Source organism: Felis catus, chromosome A2 (genome assembly GCF_018350175.1).
Source record: "Felis catus isolate Fca126 chromosome A2, F.catus_Fca126_mat1.0, whole genome shotgun sequence".
Classification (NCBI taxonomy): Eukaryota; Metazoa; Chordata; class Mammalia; order Carnivora; family Felidae; genus Felis; species Felis catus.
This window is the reverse complement of record NC_058369.1, coordinates 121,126,098-121,153,493: the sequence shown is the minus strand read 5'-3', so window position 1 is coordinate 121,153,493 and position 27,396 is coordinate 121,126,098. Positions and strand designations below refer to the sequence as shown.

General features: G+C 44.6%; 1 protein-coding gene across 4 annotated transcripts in view; it reads right to left on the bottom strand.

The window, feature by feature from the left end:
* CHN2 (chimerin 2) overlaps positions 1-27,396 on the bottom strand; it is a 309,144-nt gene that overhangs the window by 15,531 nt on the left and 266,217 nt on the right. For 2 of the 4 annotated variants that reach the window (XM_023250462.2, XM_045052549.1), the window contains 2 exons: positions 19,344-19,421; positions 1,539-1,623 (listed from right to left, as the gene is read on the bottom strand). In XM_023250462.2, coding sequence (XP_023106230.1) covers positions 1,539-1,623; positions 19,344-19,421 — 163 coding nt within the window. Of the gene's footprint in view, positions 1-1,538; positions 1,624-19,343; positions 19,422-26,054; positions 26,205-27,396 lie in introns of those variants that run through there. The other 2 variants (XM_023250463.2, XM_045052548.1) reach the window with 2 other exon arrangements.

Here is a 27,396-nt window from a genome sequence, read left to right as displayed (position 1 = left end):
TGGAAATACGAGGCCAAATAGTGGCCACTGGCGAATATTAACATTTTAACCTCAGAATATGTTTTATTAAAAAAAAAAAAAGAACAGAAAAAAAAAACAAAACACTTTTATCCCAGAGAAAGTTGCAATTCACAGCTACTCCAAATTCCAGAGTTGTGTTCTTGTAATACTGACTTTGGACGGATTTTGCTGCTCAAATTGGATAATACCAGCAATTAGGATATTTCTGGTAGGTATAATCTGGACAGCCTGAATTGATGACCACTGAGTAAATTAGATATTCCACCACTTCGCTCAGTGGTTGAGCCGTGAGATGCTCTGTAACTCCCAGTAAGACTTTTGTATGAGGTGGGGTATCTGGAACGTTCCTGGAGAGGCTGCCTCTGAGCCTGTTTGCTGCTTGCATGGATCTCTGATGGGGGCAGGTAGCGTTAAACCACTTACACAAACACTACCTGAACCATCCAGGTGCCACTACCAAAGATTGTCGTATCTACACAGTAGAAGCAAAGGAGAGAAAGGATGGAAGGTCCCACAGTCCTGTGAACCAAAGTGGGCAGGATGGCGAAGTAGAGTGTCATTAGCATGTGTTATTTTAAATGCCCCCTAAGACTTATTTTTAAAACTCATGGCCTAGCAAGGAAGAAATCAGTCATGGTGTTGGTAAACCCAATCAGAATACCACAAGAGGCTATTCTCACTCCTGGCAGAACTGCTTGCCAGAAAAAGTGTGGCGAGACGAATTAGGAGACCCACTTACACATTACTTTGGCAATTCTTCGCTCTTTTGTTAGCCGTATTTGTAGTAAGACTTGCTATACGCTAGCTAGCTACGTGTCAGCACTGGGCGTGTGTGTCCAGTTCTAGGTGGAAAAATACCGAGGATTTCAGAGTGCTTTGAACATACGTGCCATCCAATCAAGCTCTTTAGTTGCACTGCTAATCTGATAACAGAATGGGTTCTGGAGCTGAATCCATTTTCCGCCACTTCCTATGTGGCCGAGAGTAATTAACACATACCTCTAAGCCTCGGTGTCTGGTGTCTTTATCTATTCAATGGGGAGAATAATTGCAACTCCTTTAAGGTCTTTTGGTGAGGCTGCAGGGCATGATACGCAGAAAGTGCTTAGCTCAATGCCTGGTAAGTGGTAAATGTTTACACTAGCATTTCTATTTTTATGCCCTGCCTTTTGTAGCAAAGTGGGGATGGGAAGGAAACGTGGTTTTTCTACCTTGCAATTCCCTTGGAATTGGACTACTTAAGGACTACTGCCTATTTTGCGTGGCAGATAGGTGCATAAGAAAATGGACTTGCTTGGATCTTTTTCTTTTCTTACATAAACATGAGATGTTCCTTCTCATTCCAGCAGACACCTAGAACAGTCTCTCCATTAAGCAGAGAGATGCCTTGAACCTTCCAGAAAGCTAGACTTTGGAGCTAACCTGAGTCTGTTTCCCAACTCTGGAGAAATGATCTCCAGCTCAACATCACGACCCTTTATACACATGGAAAAGGATGAAGGAAGTTCCCTGTTTACCTGAGCACCGAACCCCTTGGGCGATGAGCCCCCACATGAAGTTGGCACAGTATTCACACCAGTGCGGGCCTCGGAACGTGTGGACCTGTGATCCCAAAAGAAGAAAAATGTCAGGACATTCAGTTATTTGAAGGCAGGTGGCCTCAGACGTGACACACATGGACGACGACCTTGGTGGGAGTGAGCATCCCTAACTGGGCCTTTTCTTTCCAGCGAGGCGGAGTTACAAACAGACTGGAGAAAACAGATATGCTTCGGTCTTTGAAAATCCTCTATGACCCACCATGCCCTAGGCCAGAGTCAGAAAGGAATGTAGAGCACCAGTAAGATTATAGGGCTGTGCCATCAGCTAAGGAACGACACGCTCATCACCCCAAACAAGGCACCGCGCGGGCAAACCCAAGATAGCCCGGGGCCAGTCGCTGTAACCTGCATTTAGCTCAGCAAGTTCTGGAAGGCAGAACTCAATTACTGTGTCCTTTTGACCAAAGTTGCTCCATCTGTAGAATATCGAGGCAGGTATAAATAAGACATGATTATGGGAAGATTAAAAGCTTCGAAGTCTTTGAGCCACTTCCCACTCAAAAAAAAAAAAAAACCCAAACACACACACACACACACACACACACACACACACACACACACACACACAAACAACCCCCAAACCAGGCATTAAAAAGAGAGGAGTTGGCTGAACATGAAGGTTACCAGCAGGGTCTATAGAATTGCCTTCCCTAGAGACAGGGTCTGGATTCAGCATGGCCGGGTGTGGCCTACGGGTGTGCAAACCGAAAGCCCTTTCTGATTGGCCAAGGCACAAGTCTTATTGGTTAGCACCCCAGACAGTTAAATATTTTGAATATGATGAAGTAAGGATGGTTTTATCTTTAGTTATTCAGGTACAGGTCCTCTTGCGACTAGACCGTGTGTGAAGTCTCGATTTAAAACAAAAACAAAACAAAAATACTTGTCCTCTAACACCAGTGAACTTCAAGACACAGAACCAGGAGATTCCTTGAAAGCAGACGTGGCCATGGTAAGCCGAAACCCACCACAGGCAGTCTGCTTGGAGACATACAAACCTACTTTTACAAAATTAAAATATTAGGAGACATTGCAAAGGACTTTCCGAGTTGTAAGCTTCTATCGACAAATAAAAGAAATGCAGACGATATTATTCCTTTAGCAGACTGGGAGGCCAGTATGCTATTTTTATTTAACACGAAAAGATAGGAGGATAACAACTATGGATACCATTTGGGAAGACGCTCATCAGAGCCCTACTTAAAAAAAAAAAAAAAAAAGAAGAAGAAGAAGAAGAAACATCAGGGGCTCCTGGATGGCTTGGTCAGTAGAACATGCAACTCTTGATCTCAGAGTCATGAGTTTGAGCCCCATGTTGAATGCAGGGTTTATTTAAAATTAAAATTGAAAAAAAAGCATCACTTTGAGATCTTTATGTATTTATCTATGCCAGTAACTGGGTATATATATCATGGCAAACAAAACAGATCTGGTTCCGTTCTACTGGAACTCACAGATTTGTAAAGGCCGAGAGAGTGCACACAAGTTAAAAAAAAAAAAATAAAAAAAAAGAACAATTTACGACCATGGTTTCTATGCAACAAAGCTAAGTTATAATAGTCTTCTGGTATTTTAGTTTATCACTTGCAAACTGCCCAGTATACTATTTCTGCTTTGAAAAAACAATGAAAAAAAAAAAAAACAACAAACCACCTCTCGGAATTGTTTTTACTAAAAATGGGTAAATGCGCTGTAAGGAAACAACGCTAAGATAGGACAAGGCCTCCTTGTAGGAATGCAGAGAATCTATCCCAGGGAGTGCTTGCCCTGTCGCAGAGCCAGAATGCCATGGTTCATTCAGAGGCTTGCTCAGATTCAACGTGATACTAAAAGAATCCCTCAGTAAGGGGGTCTATTGGTAGTTGAGCATTTTCTAAATTTAGCAATCCAAGGATTCTTCGTAATTTACTAGAAAGACTCTAAAGGGACGTGGTGGTTAATAGCGGCGACAAAGTTAGTCGGCTGTTCGTATACTGTTGCAATGGCCAGATCAATAGAATAAACTGTGTGGAAAGGACTATAAAAGAAAAAAGAAGGTTGTGACTGGAGAGACGTAAGAGGGGCCCCAGGGTTATCCACAGTGGTGGGGAAGGCTGCTCTTTGAAAGGTGACCTCGCGCTGCTTGAAAGAGGGGAAGAGCCGGTCTGGTGGGGGCAGGGTTGGAGAACGTTCCAGGCAGAAGGAAGCTAGGAGGCCCTGCAAGCGAAAGAGCTTGCTGTGACTGAGGACTAAAGGCCAGGGTAGCCAGAACACCAGAGCGAGGGAGAGAACTCGGATGACGCCGAAGGCAGGAAAGGGCCTTAAAGGTTTTAGTAACGAGTATAGATTTTCTTTTAATCTAGGTCCAACGCGAAGCTCTTCGAGGACTTTAAGTAGGAAGATGATTTTTTAAGAAAAAAGATGTTCTGACCACCATGTTGAAAACGGATGGGAGAACATTTGTAGTGAAAGAGATTCAGAAACCAGGGAGTAGTTTCTTCAAGTTGAGAAATGGTCGAGGCCAAGATCAGGGTACTGAAGGTGGAGACGGGAAGTGGATGGACTGGAGATCTATTTCAAAGACAGAATTCATAAGACTTAATAATAGAATAAACGTGGCTCTTGGAGGAAAAGAGGAGTGGAGAATGACTCCTAGATTCTAGCTTTAGAAACCAGGTGGATGGTGATGACCTTTGCTGAGATAAGGAAGACCCCCTTTGGGGGAGAGATTCAAGAACTGAGCTCTGGACAATTTAAGTTCAAAGGCGAGCAGGAGCCTTTGAATTCCTGAGAGCAGGAATTCACACATAATTCAATAGCTCAGAGGAGTAAGGGCTGGAGGCGTACATTAGGCTCACCCCTGACAAATAAACGGTAATTAAAATTGTGTAAATGGACAAAAACTATTAGGGATGGAGAGCAGAAAGTGAAGAAAATAGAGCTCAACCCAAGCCCTCTGTGCTCCAACACTCAGAACCAAGAGAGTCAAGTGCTTCGAAAGCCAAAGGGTGAACAGTATTTTAGGGAAGGAGTGGTCAACCGTGTTCAATGCTGGGAAGACGTCCAGTTAGATGAGGGCTCAACACTGATTCAGACACACGAAGTTACTAGTAACCTCGGTGAGAGCAGTCTCGCTGCATCGGTGAGGGCAAAGGTCACACTCAAGTGACACAAAGAATAAATGGGGGGTATGGAAGTGGAGAAATGCACAGGCAAATTTGTCCGGAAATTTGGCTATGATGTCCAGCAGAGCAACGAAATAGCTCCAGGGACCCCAGGGAGATTTGGGTCAAGGAGAAATTTTTTTTTTAAGTAAAAAATGGGAGACATTAGGGTATGCTCACTTGCTGATGGGATTGATACAATAGGTACAAGAGGCTGGAAATGTAGAGCAGAGGGAGTGAGGGAGGGATGATCTTGAAAAGCTGAGAGATGTTGAGGTTTAGGTCATACATGGAAGCAATATTCAAAAAGAACAACAGTTAAGGTTTTTCTAGGATTAGTAAAAGCACAACATCTCCAGATTCAGAAAAGCTATCTGAGTCTCAAACATGGTAAATTAAAAAGATAATATAACCTATATAGATTTTAAAGAAACTGCAGAATGCCAAAGAACAATCAAAATCCTAAAAACAAAACAAAACAAAAACACACAAAAACCCAGTTATTTTTGCCAAAGGACAGCAATTATGATGGAAACGGTTCCATTCAGCACAAAGAAGCTAGAAGATCATGGAAAAATTTCATCAAAGAGCTCAGAGAAAATTACTGCCAACCTAACTTCTGTACTCCAGAGTGGGGATAAAATAAAAGTATTTTCCAGACAAATGCCAAGGGTGTTCACACACAGATCCTTACTCAGAGAAATACTAGGGGGTATATACATCTGCAGGAAGCATACTGAACCTAGTGGCAAGAACAGGATTCCAGAAGCCATGGTGAGCAAGGGGTCAACCTAATCAAGCTCTATCTGCATAAAACAATAACAAGATGACTAACTTCAGGGCACTGAAAAACAGTGAAAAAATGGCATGGAAGATAGGAGGGGCTTTAAAAAGTCAAAGCATTCTATGGTTCTCATCGTTTGGGATATGTACGTAGAGCTACTCGTTAACTAAGTAAGGAAGATTTTAAGTTAATTACACGTGTATTAGATTTTGGAGTATACACAAAAAGGGTGGAATGGAATCTATAAAATGCCTAAGGGAAAATGAAATAAAGATTTGATTAAGCCAATGAAAAGCAAGAAAGAAGAAAACAAAGCAATAAAAAAAGCACAGTAAATGGGGGGGGGTGTGAAAAATCCTTATTTGTCTCTAATCACAACACATATGGCTCTAACACCAAATAAAAGCCCGAAATTTGCAGATATTCAAAAAGCCTTTGCAAGAAACACACTCAGAACATAATGTAATGGAAATGTTGAGAGTAAAGGGATAGAAAAAACATGCCTAGCAAATGCTAGCCAACAGAAATCCCAAACAAATGTCCTGATATAAAGTTTATACTTTTTTTATTAGTGATAAAGATGGTCATTAATGATTAGAGATTTAATTTTACCCTAAAGATATAATAGTCCTGAGCTGTTATGCACATGACAACATGGTCTCAAAAAATATAAAGTAAAAGTGGAAAGAAACCGAAGACAGATTGACAAACTCATAATCATAATGATTTTTAACATCTATTCACAGAAATTAATAGATCAAATAGGTTAAGTTAACATACTGGATACAAGAGGGACCTCATATCCAATAATTTATAGAATATGTACTGTTTAAAAAAATGCAAGAAATGTGTGCACAAACTGACCACAAAGCAAGCCTCAACCTACAGAAAAGAACTGACCCAATACAGGCCATATTCTGACTATAAGTCAATAAAATTAAAGATCAATAACAGCCAAACCCCAGTATATTTGGAAATTTAAAATAATTCTAAAAAATTAGCAAAGAAAAAATCTTAATGGAAATTACCAAATATTTGGAATTGAAAGACAAAACACTCCTTGTGGGGGTATAGAAGCTTTCAGTGCCTGTATTAAAAAGTATAGGTTGGAATTTTTTTAACGGTTTAACATTAATAAGCTAAGCATACTATTTAGGAAGCTAGAAAAATAATGAAGTAAAACACAAAATAATAAAGATTATTGCCGAACAGAATCATAGAAAGAAAAGATAAAATAAAAAGAATAAACAACCTCCAAGGTGATTTATTTTTAATTTTTTTTTTAACATTTATTCATCTTTGAGAGACAGAGAGAGAGAGAGAGAGTGAGCATGAGCGTGGGAGGGAGAGAGAGAGGAAGACACAGAATTTGAGGCAGGCTCCAGACTCTGAGCTGTCAGCACAGAGCCTGACACGGGGCTGGACCCATGAACCACAAGGTAATGACCTGAGCCGAAGTCGGACATTTAACCCAATGAGCCACTCAGGCGCCCCTCAAAGGTGATTTTCAAAAGGATTTATAAAATAGGCAAACTTTGGGCAAGACTGGTCAAGAAGAAAAACACAAGTGCTAAAGAGAACCTAAATGCAAATGCAGTAAAGATACTAAATATAAATCTTGAGAATACTAGCTTTATACTAAAAAAAATTAAAAGTTTTGTGACATTGATAATTTTCTTTTTTGATGTGGATACCTTTTTTTTAATGCTTGTTTATTTTGAGAGAGACAGAGAGAGAGAGAGAGAGAGAGAGAGAGAGAGAGGGAGGGAGAGAGAGAGAGAGGGAGAGAGAGAGAGAGTCAGCAAGCGTGAGTACAAGCTGGGGAGGGGCAGAGAGAGAGAATCCCCAGCAGGCTCCACACTGTCAGTGCAGAGCCCCACATGAAGCTCGGACTCACGAACCATAAGATCACGACCGGAGCCAAATCAAGAGTCAATGTCCAACTGACTGAGCCACCCAGATACCCCTGACATGGACAATTTTTGTAAAGAGTGTAAACTATCAAAAATTACCCAAACTAATATGGAAAACCCAAATTCAATTATATCCATTAAGTAATTGAATCTCTAGTAAAGCATCTACCCTCAAATAGTTAATGAACCCAAATGATTTTATTTTAATTTTTTTTTTAATGTCTACTTATTTTTGAGACAGAGAGAGACAGAGCATGAGCGGAGGAGGGTAGAGAGAGAGGGAGACACAGAATCCAAAGCGGGCTCCAGGCTCTGAGCTGCCAGCACAGAGCCCGATGCGGGGCTCGAACTTACAAGCTGTGAGATCACGACCTGAGCTGAATTCAGACACCTAACCGACTGAGTCACCCAGGTGCCCCCCTAATGATTTTCTTAAGTTTTATCAAATATTTAACAAATACATCATCTCTAACTAACATAGACTATTCCAGATTGGAGGAGAAAAAAAAAGAAGAAAAGGTCCAGCATTTGCTTTATGAGCTAATATAATCCTGACTCAAAAACTATACTAGACCACGAAAGTAAAATTATAGGTCAATTTCAATTATGACCATAAATGTAAAAATCCTTAAAAAAAGATCTTACTGAATGTAGTGGTACATTTAAAAAAATGTCATATCAAGGGGGGCTTATTTCAGGGATTTAAAGTAGATAACACATCACTAGAATTCACCACAATAACAAGAGAGAGAAACCACATAATCATTTCAAAAATTAGAATACAACAATCAATAAAATTCAACATCCATTCACAACAATAGCACTTCGCATCCTAGGAATAGAGGGAACTCTCCTAAAAATAGTTGATTAAAGGTATCTCTGACACACGCATAATGGTCATCACATTTAGAGATGAAATATTAGAATAATTTCCTTCAAAGTCAGCAAAAAGATAGGGCGGTCTATGAATGCTTCTCTTGGGCATTATCCTGAAGAATTTAGCCAGCATAATAAAGTAAGACAAAGAAATATATAACTGAAAGAAGAAACAGGCCATCAAGTTTCCTTAATTTAAGAGCAATATAAAGAAATCAGAAGCATTACTATACATAAATAATACCTCATTTTATTGAACAATAAAATTAAGGACTCCATTTACAACAAAATCTAAACTAGTTAGCAAATAACTAAAGACACTAACGACATAAATAAGAAGAGAGATAGTCTATATTCTTGCACAGCAATACTCAGTGTGATAAATATGTCAGTTCTCCTCCAAAAGTCTATAAATCCAATATAATTTCAGTCAAAATCTCCATGGTACTTTTCACCAAACCTGACAAGATGGTCCTAAAACTCATAAGAATAAAGTCGAAAAGGCTAGCCACAATAATTTTGTTTTTATTTTTTTTTAATGTTTATCTTTGAGAGAGAGAGAGAGAGAGAGAGAGAGAGAGCGCGCCTGAGTGGAGGAGGGCCAGAGAGAGAGGGAGACACAGAATTGGAAGCAGGCTCCAGGCTCTGAGCCATCAGCACAGAGCCCGAGGCGGGGCTCGAACTCACGGACCCTGAGATCATGACCTGAGCCGAAGTCGGACGCTTAACCGACTGAGCCACCCAGGCGCCCCTAGCCACAATAATTTTGAATAAGTAAAAGAATGTAGGAAAATACCTCTGGCCATACACCAAGACATCTATAGTAACAAAAAAGTAAAACACTGCAGGATGGGCCACCAGACCAGTATCATAGAGCAGAAAGGGCAGACACAAAGTCACACATCCGTGGAGAACTGGTGTATCTCAGAAGTGGCTTTACAAATTAGTGGGAAAAGGAGGTCAGAGAGATGAATTATTTCCTATGTCATCCACCTGTCCACCCACTCATCATTCACTCGTGCATCTCAGACTTACATGCCGACCGCTTACTTTGAACCTGGCACTGTACTAGTCTTTGGAGATACAAAGTCTGATGGATCAGAGGAGGAAAGACCTCCCTGCGCTCAAAAATCTCATCTGTAAGAATAAATAGGCAACATAAATAATGATCCTATGGCAGTATAACAGAGATTACAATAGATTCTTCCTGAGAAGTCTGGGGGGAAAATGATACTTGAACGGAGTTTTCAAGGATGGAGAAGACCTCACCAGACTGGGAAAGATAGAATCTGGTGGGGAAGTTGTGTGGACTGGGGTGGCAGATGGCTTAGGGAGGACATTCTAAGAATGGGAAACAGCATCGCCAGAGGCCAGTGAGGGTGGGCTTGGTTTTTGAAAGGTCATGCAAAAAAGGGGTGACAATATTTTTTTTCTGGAATATCTCCAGTGGGTAAGAAATTGCGTGGGAAATATCTCCATACCTTGGGGTAAAAATGAAAACACAATGTCTAAAAAAAGAAAATAGAATATTTAGAAATTAGGAGACTAGCTATAATTTTATATATATATATATATAATTTTATATATATAATTTTATATAAATTTGTCTGTTTACTTTACACAGACAAAATAGAAACCAGCCTAAAGAATGCTTCAGGAAAATACAGGATATCCCAGGCATAGATTTTCTAAAATTTCACTTTCTAGCAATATTAAAAAAAAAATGATGCATATCAAAATTGCATTCAATGCTTACTGGCCCTGCCCATATTTACCAACATCCTTTCCCATCAGTACATCCCCACCGCCTTCGATCTCATTTCTTCAGCCAAACAAATGCAGACAGACATTTTTTTGCATAGCAAAAAACTTCTGTGTCCCCACAAATGCACATTCCCACAGAAATAAAAGAAAATGGGGACAGAGGGGAACGTAAAGTTAGTTAAACATTATTTTAGGCCCACTGCCTAATTTCCTCTTTGTGATGGGCCACTGTTTATTTTCATGGCTGATCTATTGTTCAATTTTCTTTTGGGTCCGCAAGGGCAATCTCTAAACAGTAGACTAGATGTAAGGCTGAGGTCACTCTCTGAAGGCATTCTGTTTAGGGGTGAGTTATGATGGCTACTCTCCCAACGAAATACCCCGTATCTTGAAAAAATCACTGATCAGCTTTTTCCATTCTGTGAAGTTTATTGATTTTCAAGAATATCTTTTCAGAAAAAAAGGACATTTTGCCAACTTTAAGGCAGTAACTAAAATACCCTAGACAGGAAGAAAATACCCCAGACAGGAAGAATGTCGGTCCAAGACCATTATACTGGGCATGGTCTGCCTGGGATTCCAAAACCACACCAAACAGAAAAAGATGATATTACGGGAGATAAGGTATGTTTGACAAATAGCCCAGGAATGGCCACTTAGTGCAAACAAGAGCCAGATTTGTCAAGAAAAATCTCAGGCGTTCAGCGAGTATCCCCTGACTTGACTCTAAATGAGCAGGATGTTGTTTGTCTCACATCTGCTGAATCTGGAAGGCAGTATTCCCTCGTGGTTTCATAACTAGTGTGTTTCGATGGGTCAGCGCAGACCCCATCCAAGTGTGTAATCAGCTCGGATCAGGTTCTAGACTGTAAGAAAGAGAAAGTGCTTTTGTGACGCACTACACTTGAGAAAGTTGTGCTTTTCCATGTCCGTCAGCCATCAAGATTTCTGGACCTTGGCACTAGGGACATTTCGGGCTGGATAAATCATCGTCACTGTACGCTGTTTAGCAGCATCCCTGGCCTCTACCCACTAGATGCCAGTGGCACCCGTCAGCTGGAACAGCCACAGATGTCTCCAGACTTTGCCAAATGTGCCCAGGGGGCAGAATAACCCTGATAGAGACTCATTGCTATAAACTAAAACCACATCGCCTCAGCTGGTTGTTTTTATTGTTTATATGAAAAATGAGAACTTTAGGGGCGCCTGGGTGGCTCAGTCAGTTAAGCAACCGACTTTGGCCCAGGTCATGATCTCGCAGTTCGTGAGTTCGAGCCCCGCGTTGGGCTCTGTGCTGACAGCTGGGAGCCTGGAGCCTGCTTCAGATTCTGTATCTCCTGCTCTCTCTGTCCCTCCCCCACTCGCATTCTGTCTGTCTGTCTCTAAAAAATAAACATTAAAAAAAAAATTTTTTTTTTTAATGAGAACTTTATTCTTTTGATTTTAAAAGGATTCTTTGGGTCAAAGGCAGCTTTGTCTTAGCATAGGAGAGGGGGCTGGAGGTGGCTAACATCACTTCCAGCTACAAGTTGCTGGGTTTTGGGGGTCAGGTAGTCCAGCTTCTGCCCAGAGTTACCCCAAGGGCTTGTCTGTAGTCACCCAGGGGGTCAGCTGCACTTGGCCTCCCGGGCTCAGCCAAGGGTTCTTCCTGTCATCTACTTACTGCTTTTCTCATAATCATGTGACAAATCAACACATGAGAAATTAGGTTAAACTTTGGACTTTTCCCTCTTACAAGATCAGATGAAATAATGACCTTGACGTAAACCTTTTCAGATGTAATGTAAATATCCGAGGGGAATCGCTCGGTCTGTGACAGACGACTAGGACTCCCCCCCCCCACCCCATCCCCCCAGAAGCCTGCTCAGTAGAGGTGCCTGAGGGCTGGGTGTGTCAACCGAGATACCACTCACCCCCAGATCTGTCTATTCAGCAGCTGTTCTCGTAGCCTTAAAAAAAAGGATTTAATTTCGAGGACACTGATTGCCACAAAGTTTTTCGGGTATCTCCCCACTGCGTAAAGTGACATGAGCTAGTGGTCACTTCCTCCCAGGTTGATCAGGGTATCAGCACCAATATTCTTGTGACAATGCCCTGCCCTCCAATCCTCTAGTGCTTCTCCATGGTCTGGTGCGTGTTTTCTCGGTCCCAGCACCACTGACGTCGGGGCCAGATCACTCTTTGTGGTCGGGACTTGTAGGACGTGCTGGGCATCGCAGGAAGTTTAGCAGAATCTCTCGCCTCTACTGGACAGACCGTTAGCACATCCCAGTTATAAGGATCAGACATGTCTCTAGACCCTGCCAGATGTCTAGGCGAGAAGCACTCTGGTTGAACACCTCCCAGTGGAGGAGGAGCTCACATTCTTAGGTCTCCACTGGTCTTTCTTGTACCTGGTAGTGCCTGGCACAGGGCTGGCCCTCAGTCCATATTCGCTGAATAAGAAACTGCGTATCTAAATAGTTTTCCCATCTTAGAACTTTGAAAAAGACCCAACGAATATGCACAGTGATCATTGGTGCTTTTCTTTTTCTCCTCACAAAACACAAAAGGAGTATTTCTCTGGACTTAAAATGCCAGAATCAGCCATTTAGTCATTTAGAATAGCCCCTTTGATATGTTCTTTGGAATAAAACAAAATATAAAATTCATAACAGCTAAGCACTTGATACGGGTCAGGCTCATGAGTAGATGATTGACATTTGTGTAACAGCTTGACCAAGCCACCGCCCTGGTGTGTGGCCTAAGCAAGGGTTTGTTGTCAAAATCTATCCTCTTTCCACCAGGTTCCGATGGTTTGTAAAGGATTTACAATGACGGTGTTCCAATATTTACATGAAAACAGGTCAAGGAGGAATAAGACAAGCTTTTAGTCAGACCCTGGCAGGCAGAGAAGGCCCTCGCCTATGTGAGAACCGTGTCCAAAAATGGTTTCCTCTCTTGCCTGAAATCCCTGCCATGAATGAAATTGCATTGGATAAAGGCACCGTGCTATTGGTTTCAAGAGGACCCATTTACATTATTTTTAACGCTTATTTATTTTTGAGAGAGAGAGAGAGAGAGAGAGAGAGACAGAGCGTGTGAGCCAGGGGAGGAGGGCAGGCAGGCAGGCAGGCAGACAGACAGACAGACACACACACACACACACACACACACACACACACACACACACACAATCTGAAGCAGTCTCCAGGCTCTGAACTGTCAGCCCAGAGCCCAACGTGGGGCTCGAACCCATGAACTGCGAGATCATGACCCAAACCAGAGTTGGATGTTGGATGCTTAACCGACGGAGCCACCCAGGCGCCCCTGGGCCTTTCATTTCATATCCAAGGTGATGAAGTCTGCCTTTTTCCTCTGAGTGGTTCCTTCCACACTCGTTTCTGCCCAAATGACCTTTTCTGAAGCGGATTCCTGCAGGTGTAATATCCAACTGGCCCCGTTGCCGGAGCACAAAGAAGTGGGATCGGCACGGGCAGCAAAGGGCACTGGGCCACTGCGTGCCCACGAGAACACAAGACAGGCAAAGTAGTAGGGACAAAGAAGGGCTCACACGTTCTTATGAAGTCAAGGACAAGGAAAAGAGAGGGGTTTGCATATGAAAGCACAGATGTCTTGTTCCAAAGCACATGACCACTGACTGATGAGAATGCAAAAAGGAATGATAGGCACAGAAACCGTGAATGGGCCACATGACCCCAACGGCAAGGTGGTGGTGCTGCCCCTGGACAGGTGCCCTGGCCACAGCTCCGCTCCTGAACCCTGGTGCAGGATCCCATGATCTTACGCGTTGGGGAGGCAGGTGCACAAGGAGCCTGCTGAACGAGCTTGCTTGTATCCCTCGTGGACGTGGGAACTGGGTGCTACTGATGTAGCCTTGGTCTACAGAGAGTGGGGGACACAAAAGGGTACGGCTGAGAAACCATTTAACTTCTGTCCAGACTGGGCCACTTTTGAGAGTCGCCACACAAGAAGCTGGGACAACAACAGTGAGCCCGGGCATGAGTCTCCTCCCCTTCCCCCCTGTATAAGACACTGGGCAGCCCTGCCCGGCCAGACCCGCTGGCCAGATGGGGAAGGAGGGCTGGCCTGGCACACCCTGATACGATCCGTCTCTCTGGCACAGCCTAGTGGACCTGGCAAGGGCCCACACCTGCGAGGGCTTGAGCACAGCTAACACAAGTATAATAAGCTACGCCCAAGGGCAAACCGTGCGGTGGGGTGGCCAGTGGGGAGAGAACGTGCAGTCTTAGGTAGACAGGGCCGTGAGATGTCTGCTACACGTCCTTTCAGCCAATATCTACTGACAGCCTGCTCTGGGCCAGGCCCTGTCCTGGACACTGGGGTTTCTGCAAAAGGAAAACAGACCCGAACCCCTGTCCCTAGCCGCAGGGGTGAGTGTTTCCGGCTGGTAAGGGGAAGGCGAGCCTACAAGTAAATACATACCGTGCCAGTGGTCAGTGCTATGGAGAAAAGTAAAGCTGGGAGGAGGCTGGGCAAGGGATGGGTGGGGGACAGGAAGGGGATGGAAGGGGAGGGACGGGGCAAGGGCGGGGAGGTGGACAGGAGATGGGAAATGTGGGGTGGGGCCGAGTGGTTTGCTTTTCAACTTTTAGAATTTTCTGGGCCTCTGCCCTCCATCCATATTCCATGTAAGGAGAGGAGAGTGGTCCTGCAATGTTTGGGTGGAGGGAGAGAATTCAGTAGAAGGAAGGAGCGATGTATGCGCACATGCAGACTGGGAGGGCTGAGCACCGAGCGGGAGGAGTGGAGAAAATGCCCAGGGTCATCCGTCTCCCTGGATCTGGCCCACCCCAGATGTGAAGTGAGCACCTCCCTCCTCGATGGTCTCCCGGACAGGGAGCACCCTGTTCACTCCTGGCTCATTTCTGACTCCCAAGTTTTCGTTCACGTCATTTGCATTGCCCAGAGCACTCTTGCATTTTTCTGTTACATGTAGTTAATGAGAGTGGAAGAAACAGACGATAGAAAAAAGGAAAGAAGGGCATGGAGAAGTAAGGGTAGAAAAAAAGAAACGGGGTGCTTGGATGGCTCAGTCGATTAAGCGTCCAACTCTTGATTTCGGCTCAGGTCACAATCTCATGGTTTGTGAGATGGGGCGCCGAGTCGGGTTCTACACAGACAGCACGGAGCCTACTTGGGATTTCTCTCTCTCTTTCTCTCCCTTTCACTCTCTGCCTCTCCCCCACTCATACACGCTCTCTCTCTCTAAATAAATACAAAAAAAAAAGAAAGAAAATAAGAAATATAGAGACAGAGAAAGCTGAACATTACAGCGCAAGAGATGAGAGAGACAAAAAGATGAATAGTGAAATAATAGAAGCTCACCTTACTGGGCACCACGGACTGTAAGTGATTTACATGTATTCTTTAAGCCTTACAACACTCCCATTCTATAGATAAGGAAACTGAGGCTCATAGAACTAAGCTCTTTTCCAAAGGTCAAGCTATGGCCAGGAGTACTAAACTGACCATTGCTACATCATCGCGGTGCTAAGTGGAGAAGGAAGGAAGGACAGCCATCCAGATTGTTGGGGCTCTGGGGATTTTGGAGCTTAGCCAAAAGGTGTTATTAGGGTAGACCATCTCAAAGAGAGATATTCTACGTACAGGAGAGTGTCTCTACTAGATAAACAGAGATGCAGATATAAAATGAGTTAAAGGAGTGTCTCTTCCTTTATCAAAGGGTTTTCATGTTAACGTTTATTTATTTTTGGGACAGAGAGAGACAGAGCATGAACGGGGGAGGGGCAGAGAGAGAGGGAGACACAGAATCGGAAGCAGGCTCCAGGCTCCGAGCCATCAGCCCAGAGCCTGACGCGGGGCTCGAACTCACGGACTGCGAGATCGTGACCTGGCTGAAGTCGGACGCTTAACCGACTGCGCCACCCAGGCGCCCCAAAGGGTTTTCATTTTAGATAAGATCCTGTCAATTTCATAATTTCTTCAACAAATACCTCCTAATTCCCAGTATGTGCAAGTAATCCCAGAGAATTTAGGATTTAAATGAGCAACAACTATATCTGCATATGAAAAGTACATAATTATTGCATGAGAGGAAGTATAACTTTAATTTGCTTCCAAAAGCTTTTCTTCCCAGAGCTAACTTCTGTCTTTTCCTAGACATGATTTGTTTATTTTTTTTATTTTTTAATTAAAAAAAAAATTTTTTTTTAGACATGCTTTGTTTAAACAGCAAGGACAGTAGGTAGGCACCTAGGAGCAGTGCCTGGGGGCTTTCTGGCAGTTAAGTTCCCTAAGTGTATAGGGGTGGGTGTTTCTATTCATTCCTCTTCATGAAGTTTCTGGAGAGAGCCAGGAGGCCGCTTTTTACCTGGAGGCATAGTCCTTACTGGGGGAAAAAAATCTGGCTGTGGGGTGAGGCATTTAGATCGGCTGGCAGATTGGAATCTCTCGTAGGACCCCCTAGGCAAGAGCACAGCCAGGGTCTAGCAAACCTTATTTGCTGATGAGCGTGAAAATGCGATTATTTGTTTTTCTGTATTGAACACTTACGCTATACTAATCACGTAGTACTCTAAAATAATAACCCGAATTACAAATCAAGAGTTTCTGCACAAAGCCTCTTAGATGTCAGCATAAAGAACAAGTTTGTGTTTTATGTCTTAATTTTATGCTGATTTCAAGCAGATGGCAGGGGCCTTTTGATAAGAGTTTTTCTTTGTTTGGTTGATTCAGTGGTGATTACTAAAAACCCACTGCTCTATTTATAGCACTGACCAGCTCTTGGAGTATTCCTCTAAAGACCATGCAAAATTTCCACTTCAAATTGGTTGGGGGTGAGGAGAGGGCTGAATGAGGGTGGCAGGGGTGAGGAGTGACAGAGGAAACCACCCCCTCCCGGCCCTGCCACTCATCCTTCAGGACAGTGGCACGGGCAGTACCATTGAAAGCCACGGTCAACGGACACAGAGACTCAAGGGTCTGCCATGTCTTGAAGATGTCTATTTACACACGGAAGAGAAACGCTCCTGTCTGCCTTGCGTACTTTCCCCTAACAACTTGCCTGCTCTCTACCTTTTCTTCTCTCGATAGCTGTAATTTAGAAGGGATCACACCGAGTAGATACTGACTTTTCCAGCAAACACTGAAAGAGCTGTTGATGGATTCCAGTGGTAAATAATTAATTAATACAGATCACGTGTTAGCAACAGCACTATGTAGGAAACTAAGTCTCAGCTGCCTTTTTTGCTTCAAACGTCCTCCTTTCCCAATCAGAGATCTAAGATTAAAAAAACCGAAATCAGTTTTGGAAGTGTACATCGACCAAACATTTAGTTGTCGCGAGACACAAGCCCAGGCACAGTACGCCGAGGGAGAAGCTCTCCCCATGCAAGCACGTATCGCGGTGAGGGCAGAATTCCAATTCCATCTCAAAGCCAGAAGCGCTGGTGTGTTCAAGAGGAAGGAAAAGAATTTGCCAAGTCCAAGAAGATCCACCTTCCCAACCCGTGGTAGTGCATCCATAGGATGCAAAGAACCAGGATTTCTGCCCAAAGTCAGAAAAACACTTTCTTAAGACAAAAAAAAAAAAAAAAAAACTAATAAGGGTAAATACAGAAAACAGAAAAAAACACGAGAGGCTTTCTGTACTCCCCATGAGAGCCGTCACTATTCAGCCACAGGAGAAATATCTAGAGCCTTGGCGTCAGTGGGGATCTATAGAATACAAGTCTTCGTCCTCAGGCTAAATATGGAGGGCTGAATAATTCCATTCCTCAGCTCAATTACAGCACGCAGATGCCCAAGCCCCTCGCTTTAGCAGCAGGGCAAACGGACCCGACAGACACGAGTGTTTACTTAATAGACACATATCTGTCCTTGCAAAGAATTGAAAATCGACAGAATAAAATAGGTTTCCCTGGTCACCTCTGGTGAAGGGCTATCTAGTCCCTTCAACAGTTACTTGGGCTACTGGTCCTAAAGGAAACGAATTTAAAAAAAGAAGACTATTCACGGGCGCCTGGGTGGCTCAGTCGGTTGAGCGTCCACCTTTGGCTCAGGTCATGATCTTGCGGTTGACGAGTTCGAGCCCCGCGTCGGGCTCTGGGCTGACGGCCCGGAGCCTGCCTCGGATTCTGTGTCTCCCTCTCTCTCTGCCCCTCCCCCGCTCATGCTCTGTCTCTCTCTGTCTCAAAAATAAATAAACATTAAAATTTTTTTTTTTTTTTTTTTTTTAAAGAAGACAATTCACAATTTGCCGCCCCCGCCTCTTCTTTTCTTCCTGGATCCTTCAGTCTCCACTCTCACCCGTGTCTAAACGTCAGCCCCTTTGCTGGGGCAAAACCTCTCACTGTGTCCCCTCCACTCAACCACATCTCCGGCCAGGCATTTTGGCATCGGAATCTCCTCCAGCCATTTCTTGGAAAACACATTAGGGCAAAGGAAATAGGCCGTGATTTCTGATGGTAGGCCGTTTTGTTTGTTTTTTTTTTTTTGTCTTCTCTTTTTCTACAAGGGCTAGTCTGAAATGAAGACAGCAGTATTTCCAGTGTACAAACACACGTGGGAGTATGCACTAAAGCTCCCACCAGCTTCCCATATCTTTAGTATATGTGCTGCCGAAGCGAGCACATTCCCATATCTTTTTGTTTGGTCTGGTGAGCAGGATCAAGGCTGTGCCGAGAGGGGAGCCTGGCAAGGCTGCTGGGGTGCTCCCCCCACCCCCCACCCCGTACCCAGAGCACAAGCAAAAGCTACTGGATGGCATCTCCCGTCCTATTCACAGCCGTCTACACATAAACCAGAGGAGTTAGCATCCCTGAAAACAAAGACAAAACACAGAACGTGAAATGGGCAATGGTTTTCTGTGCCTCAGAGACAGCAATATTCTTTAGAGCCACTCCGAGTGGAAAAGTACTGCTCGATGTTCATCAGAAGATCTCCCAGTGGCAGAGATCGGGCGTGCTCTGCTCTCCTCCCGCTGGACGGGGCGGGGGGATATGGAGAGGAAATGAGCCCAGGTCTCCAGGACTAAGTTAACATACATATAGGTGTTTCTAGGCATCAGGCAAACGGCTGTCTGAAGTGTCCAGTTTGATACAAAGCAAAGGTCTCGTGTTGTGCACGCAACTAGATGTGGAAAGCAAAGGCATCTGCTGTCTCATTACTTTGTAATCAAAGAGGGGACGGAAACCATCAACCGCACCTCTCCACCTGCCCTTTAGTAACGGAAGAAAGAGCGCAGAGGCTTGCTTACCTTGAAGTTGTGTGTCTTCTCATAGTTGAAGTGGTTGTCGTTGTGCGTGAGGGCGGCCCTTCGGACCAGGGACGAGATCTGTGAACAGGCAAAGAGTCTGAGCGGGGGCCAAAGAAAACTGCCTTTGACTCCCACCTTCACCCCCAAGGCCACGGCCAACAGCTCCTGGCGTTTCCTGCCTTGCTTAGGCTTCCGAACCACAGCACATTTTTTCTCATTCTCCAGCCACAGTTCCTCGGAGAACCTAGCGCCTGGACCCCACATCTTTCTAGTTTCCCCCGTGAAGCTCAGAGCCGTCAGGTTTTTTGAACCGCGGCTAATGTTAGGCAGCAGATTTGAGGCAGCTGCGTCCTGTCTGCAGAGGCCTCCGGCATGTGACCTGGAAAGGCTGGTTTGAGTGATGGAGGGGGTTCTGCATCTGAATAAGGACGGGGCTGTTTTGTGCTATTTCTTGAGGCCGACGTGTGCCTGGAACAATAGCACACATTCATGAGCACAGCAGTCCCCAGAAGCTGTATCCTGTCGCCACTGAGGGCTCAATGGAGGAGGCAGGGGCAGGCAGCTTTCTTCCTCCTGCCACGGGAGAGACCTCTCGTGCTCGCTTGCACATTTCTCTCCCTCCCTCCCTCTCTCTCCCTCTTTCACACACACACACACACACACACACACACACACACACACACACACACACACAACTAGTTCTGATGTTCAAAGCCCGACGCTGTATCCAATTATTCTGGGGGCTCTGAGCCCCATCCTGGGCTGAACGCCGGCAGATTAAACCTTTTAAACCCTGATGATTGTTTAATCTTATAGGGATAAAGCCCGCCTCCCTTTAGAAAAAAAAAAAAAATCTGCCCTAGCACTCGAAGCTTAATTTTTATTCTTCTGTGTGCATTGAATTAGAACAGTCTAAAAAGTGAATGGCCCACAGAAAAAGCATAGCACTTCAGCACAGAGTTCCATCTACAACCAGAGTTTCGGCATAAAAGGTAGGGTGTCTTGCTCGAAGGCACCCTCCTGTCTCTCTTCCCCCCCCATCTCCGCACGCATGCAGACAAGTCACTACTCCTTCATTCAAACCTAAACATCAAAGTCGCTTTTATTTGAACTATAACCCCTTCAATGTTCATTCTTTTAGGGCCTAAGCCTGATGCTCCCGATGGGTTTTCAAGCTTCATCTGTTTGATGGTCTCACTAGGGACTAAAGTTTTTAGTCCCGGGTCTCTCCACTAGAGCAGTGAGGAAATCATTGTGTCTTGGGAGTACTCCTGATCTGCTGACAAAAGTTAATGCAGCCGATGCCGGACGGTAAAATCAATGCTGTTGGAACGAGGGCGCAAGGAGAGTGCAGAGGGCTGGACCGTCATGTAGATATACAGCCCACGGAAGCCATCCTATCTTCTCCTGACACATGGCCCCACACCCCAGCCCCTCCAAGCAGCCTTGTGAAGAATCATGCAAGGTCAGTGTTTTCCCGTGTAATTCTTTATTCCTGACAACGACCGTCATTCCACCTTGGTTCAGAAGGGCATCCTTCCAGGTCACCCTTGTTACCTTCAGGGATTACAAGAGCCAACTTTATGTTGAACCACTGAGCACGATATCATTATTGGGCCAGACAATATTCAGAGCGTATTAGACGCCCTTACTCATTTACTGTGCAGCTCATGTGTATGACAAACAAGACTTCTCTTCCCATGTTTTTGGATGAAGAGATTGAGGCACCGAGAGGTGAAGCGATTTGCCTGAGGACGTGCCCTTGGCTTACGGGGCACAGCCCGGGACTAGAGCCCAGAGTATCTGTGTCCAGCACCTGGGTTCCCGAACACCCAGTCCTGGCGCCCAAGGGAGCCGATGTGGTGCCACATCCTGCCATCGTGTCCTGCTCTAAACGATTGGCCAAGCCTGCCCCCTCTTCCCCTTCTTGCCCCACGCTCTCTCTGCAGCACACCTCACACCCAGCTGTGTAGTCGTCTTCCTAGTCCATTTATACCTGTCCAGAAAGTGTCAGTGACTCTCCACGGCCTCATGGTGTTGGGGCAGGGGGGGTTTTTCACAGGCTCATCTCCATCTACCCAGCTCACGCCTTTCTCTCCACTCCCCTCCACAAATCCTACAAAGTCTCTCTCTGACACGCTCACCTGGGTGGCCGGCTCCGTTCTTTAGCATACTGCGGTATCATTGTACAAGTCCAGGTGCCCCAAAACATTCGCATTCTCACCCACATGCCGCCCTCTCCGAAAAGGGCTTCTCCAAACTCCCCACCAGAAGCCAACACGCTCCTCTGAGAGCCCATAGGGTTTCCCCCACATTTTTCTTCTTGCACGTCTTCCCTGTCTTACATTAGAGTGCTTTATACCTGTCCTTGCCCTATTGAGAAGTCACTGTGACACGTTCTATGTCAAATTCACCGTCAAGAGTATCTAATATAATTCCTTGCCATGGTAGGCACTGGCTGTAAGTTGCCAAGATGTACCTATGATCCCCCATCACCATGCAGTAGCTTCCAAGGACCTGAACCTCCAGGAATCTGCCTTCCTGATGGGCCCCACCAGACTCCTCCTTCCCATTGCCCCCCTGGAAAGGACATCTGCCATCCACGGGGATTGCGTGAAGGCAGGGCAGATCTTTGAGAGGCTTGTAATCCTTAGCCTAAAGGCAAAAAGACAGAAGGAACAAGGGTCCTTCCCCAAGTCTTCACTGCTGGCAGGTCCACAGAGACCTTTAGACGGTGAGCCGTTCTGTGTAAGAACTGAGTCTGTGACCTACACTAGGCGAATTATACGGGGATACGGTTTTAGAATCTGATAAGACACCTCTTTAAATGGAAAGTGGGAAAACGGGTCTCTTTTCTCCTTTTGGGATATGGCGGTTGAATATTAGGAAATTTGATACTTTCTCGTGTCTGTGCCCTTCCAACAAGAAATTTTGATTTCTATTCGTGACAGTGATTTGTTTTTCAGAGCTTTGTTCCATACAATTTACCCAAACATAAGACCCATTCAGATGCGTGAAGTTGCTGCACACACTGGTCACTTAAGATGCATCTTTACAAGGAACCAGAAGGGCTGGCATTTGAGTGAGCATTATTGTGCGTAGGGTGGATGACCCCAGATCACCCATCTACTACAGGAAAAATGATTACAAACATCTCTTGGTAAAACTTCCCTCTCAGATAATTCCATCACACAGAGCTTTTCTTCACCCAAGTATCTCCAGGACGGTGCCTTGGCCTCTTTTATATCCCCCACAATGACTAATACATGTTCTCTATACATGGTGGGCACGTCGCACTTTGGCGGGCAGTCCTTTCCAACAAAAATTTCTGTCTGACCTATTTTTAGCCACACGTCCGTTGGAGGGAGCACATTTCCCCGCATGCTCTGTTTAAATCAGGGATTCTCCACCTTGGAACCACTGACATTTGGGACCAGATAATCCTCTGTTGGGGGAGGCTGTCCTGTGCATCGTAGGATGGTGAGTGGCACCCCTTGCCTCTACTCACAGATGCCATCAGAACCCCCAACAGTGGTGATCAACCATCTTTCCAGACATTGCCAAGTTTTCCTCTGAGGCAGCACTGCCCCCAGTGGAGAATAGCTGGGTTAGGTTAATAACACAAATATTTACAGTACGCTTCCCATGTGGCACGTATGTGCTTCACGTAGCTTGACTCATTTAAGATTTATGAGGTAGGTACTGTTATAGTTATCCCCACTTTACAGAGAGGAACTGGGCAGCTGGGATGAGAACCCAGGCACTGCTAACTAGGTCTGGGCTTTTTTTTTTTTTTTTTGCTAAGAATATGTTTATTTTTTATCGTGATTCGATACACATAACACAATTTACCATTTTAGCCATTTTAAAGTGTACAATTCAGCAATTCAGTGGCATTAAGTACATTCACAATATTCTGCAATCATTACCACTATCTAGTTCCAGAACATTCCATCATCCTACATGAGACTCCATACCCGTTAAGCGGTCCCTCACCGTTCCCCTCTTCCTCAGGCCCCTGGTCACCACAATCTGCTTTCCATCTCTATGGATTTACCTATTCTGAACATTTCATATAAATGGAATCGTGCGATATATGGCCTTTTGTGTCTGGCTTCCTTCACTTAGGAAAATGTTTTCAAGGTTCATCTGTATCAGAGCATGTGTCAATACTTCACTGCCTTTTGCTGAATAACAATCCATTGTGTGGATATAATACATTTTGTTGATGATTTGGGTTATTTTCACCTTTTGGCTGTTTGTAAATAATGCTGCTAAGAAGTTTCTGCTTGAACACCTTTTTTCAGTTGTTTTGGGTAAATAATCAATCTATGCTTTTAATCACCCTCTAAACAGCCTCATTCAAATAATGCCCACATTTAAAAACATCCAGGGGTTAAATGCCAGAATTACTTGTTAACCATTAGCAACTCCCAGGCCTCGTGTTCCTGGTCTGGTTTTTACAGAGGAGAATGTTGTTTTCCCTGAGACTTCTTCCAAAGCAGGCACTACTTAAGATACTTTTGGAAGTAGGTGGGACTATAAATAAATAGTGAAATAAGCTTACCACTTCCTTTTTCCCTTTTTATAAATAAGGGTTGGGATTCTATTTTTTATGGCCTCTCACTGTCCTTTTTTCTATGGTTTGGATCCCAAAGCCAAGAAAGAATCAGGTAACAAGAAGGCAGTTGGAAGGGTGTCAGATGAAGAGAGGGGGGCAATGGTGGGTCGGTGGGCAGGAAGACGTGGGAAAACGAAATCCACTGGGGTGCTTGTGTGCATGTAAAGGGCCCAGGAGAGAAAGATGGTGGGAGAAAGAGGCAGACCCTCCCCTCTGGGCTGACTTTAGTCACCTAGCATCATAAACCCAGACGGGACCTCAGAATTCATCCACCCAATAGCCCCTCTCCACCTTGGCTCAGGCAAGCCCACCTCTGGGGACCATGACATTTTGCCTCATTTAGTACCAATTTCTAGAAAAGGTGATTTCTCACCAATCTGCAATTCTTCCACAGACTTCAAGTAAAGTCCACTCTGAGTTTTTAGGAGGGTTCATTGAAAATGTCACCATCCATCCCTGGAGAATCTCTCTTCACTCTTCCAGCCCCAGCTCTTAGGTTCTGGGGCCTCTCTCACTTCTCTGTCCCTGGAGTCTGAGTCCCCCTTAGGGAGCGAGACAGCCTGACCTCTGCCCCTGATGCAAACAGTACCCTGCAGCTAAAGGCAGCTGTTGCCTCGTGGAGGTATAGGAAATGAAAATCAATACTATTAAGGCTGGCGAGGGGGTCGTGAAGAGAGCTCTCTGATACTTGGCTATGTCTGCGTGAAGTAGCTCGAGTCTGGGGGGAAAGTTGGCAACGTATCAAATGTCTCATGTGTATTGATCCAATGATTGTATTTCCAGGATTCTCTTAAGAAGGTCTTCAGACCAAGAATTAAGTAGAAAAGATACATAGGTAAAGAGATAGATATTCATCGTAACAATAGTATCGAGCAATGAGAAAAGGCTTACACACGCGATAGGGAGAGGTTAAATTATGGTGTAAAAACATGTAATGGACTATCACGTAGGCACTAACAAAGATGATTAAAATAACTGTTAATGATGAAGGGATATGCTCCTGAGATAATAGTTGGGTAAGAAGTAGCCTCTTGAAACATATTTAGTATGACTCTCACTTTTTTAAGTACATTCACGGAGAATATCCGAAGAAAACACACCAGAATATCTCCAGCATAGCTTACTGTTGGAGGAAAGAAACCGTCATCTCTGGGTGAAGATATTTTAAATGACATTTACTTTCTTCTTTTTTCTTTTCTGTACTTTTTGAGTTTCCTACAATGACTACATTCTACCGCCATTATATAGAAAGACAGATTTTGTAGGGTATTAAGGAGGGCACTTGTGATGAGCATTGGGTGTTGTACGTATGTAAGTGATGAATCACTCAATTCTACACCTGAAACCAATTTTATCCTATATGCTAACTAACTAGAATTTAAATAAAACTTGGGCGCCTGGGTGGCGCAGTCGGTTAAGCGTCTGACTTCAGCCAGGTCACGATCTCGCGGTCCGTGAGTTCGAGCCCCGCGTCGGGCTCTGGGCTGATGGCTCGGAGCCTGGAGCCTGTTTCCGATTCTGTGTCTCCCTCTCTCTCTGCCCCTCCCCCGTTCATGCTCTGTCTCTCTCTGTCCCAAAAATAAAAATAAAAACGTTGGAAAAAAAAAAAAAGAATTTAAATAAAACTTGAAAAAAAGGAAAAAAATATATAGATTTTGTAAAAATACCTTATAAAAACTTTCTTGGGTTTAGTGTGCCCAGATAATAAATCCTTAACATCACAGACCACCTTTGGGCTCGTCCAATCCTGCCTGCTCTTTAAAGCCATGTTCCAATTCCATCTCTGACCAATTAAATCCAGACTTCTGGGGATGGACCCTGGATTTTAAAAAATCCCCCAGGGGATTCTAAAACGCTCCCGGCATAGAAAGCCGAGGCACGAATCCCAAGTGCTTCAACCCAGGGGATGGTGAGAGAAGATGGAGATATCCACGCGGTAAATGCTTAGTGAACGCCCTCCCCTCCCGCAAAGGAATCAATACCTTTTCAAACACAAAGTGTGATCATGTTTCCATGCCACCCCGCCCCCACCTCCCACTGTGCTACTTAAAACCTCCATGGATTTTTAAGCTAAAAGCAAAAATCCATACCATGACCTACAGGGGCCCGCGTCCGGTCCTGCCACCTTTCCAGCCTTGCCTCCGATCCCTTCCCTCCTGTCACCTTGAGAAGTTATAACCATAAGCTATTAGTATGCTTTTAAAATTATTATCCACGACCCCTTCTAGACGCCTAGCTTTATGACATCAGGTGCTGCGTGTGCTTTCATCACAAATAAGACCCCCGGGCCATACTTCGCCCCTGGCACAAAGTAGGCTCTTAGTAAATTTTACTGGATGAACGAATGAATGTCCATGGCTATAAAATATCTTGATGTCAGAGGGCCACATCACTGTCGGTCTACCTAGTCATTTTACTTCTGCGAGTCTTTGACATAAAATCCAGGGGTCAGGGCACCTGGGTGGCTCAGTTGGTTCAGCGTCGGACTCTTGATTTCGGCTCAGGTCTTGATCTCATGGTGTGTGAGATAGAGCCTTGAGTCGCCTGGCCCCGACCAGCGCTGGGCGTGGACCCTGCTTAAGATTCTCTCTCTCTCCTGCTCCCTCTGCTCCTCCCCTGCTTGCATGCAATGAATGAATGAATGAATGAATGAAAAATAAATAAACAAGCACATAAATAAAATCCAGGTGCCATGCTCTTTAGGTTTCCTTTTGACCAAGTCGTCGGGCTTCTGGTGTCACAAGATGGGGCCCTGGAAACAGGGAGACCCTGCAGGATCAGGCCTTAAGGGACACAACCAGGCTTGGCACGAGCATAAAATTAAAAGTAGCATCACATATTTGTGGGGTACATTGTATGATATGATATCTTTCCTCTACGAGGAAGGTGGAGTGGGTGTCATTATCGTCATCTGACAGTTAAGGAAACTGAGTTCCTAACAGGCAATGTCCAGGGGAAGAGAAGCCAGTGTCTTGGTTTTCTTTCCATGGGAATCCCTGACACTTTGGTTCTAGTGGATCCACAGCGGAGGCTAACTGCTCACTGACACAAGGACTCGTTTCTCCTCTCTGCTCCCAGGGACCTCTTCAAAAACTTTTAAAATGGCGCACTCCCTACAGTTCTTCTATTAACGCATCTCGAGGGATTAGCAGGACACCAACCCTAGCTTGGCACTCATGAAAGTTTTGTTGCATGAAAAGTAAATACTCATTTTTTTTTTTTGCATCTTTCTACTTTTCTTGCCTTCCATTAAAACGACTTACAAGTTTTACAAGAGTCAGCGCGTTCTCGTATTTTTCTTAGACCCTCAGTTCACTTCCCACACACATGTCTAGGGTTCTGGAGTTGGGTGATGAGTCTGGACTGCACGGTATTTCTTCAAAGCCACAAAACATGAAGTCCCGCCCAGAGACACTCGGCTAAGATGCTGCA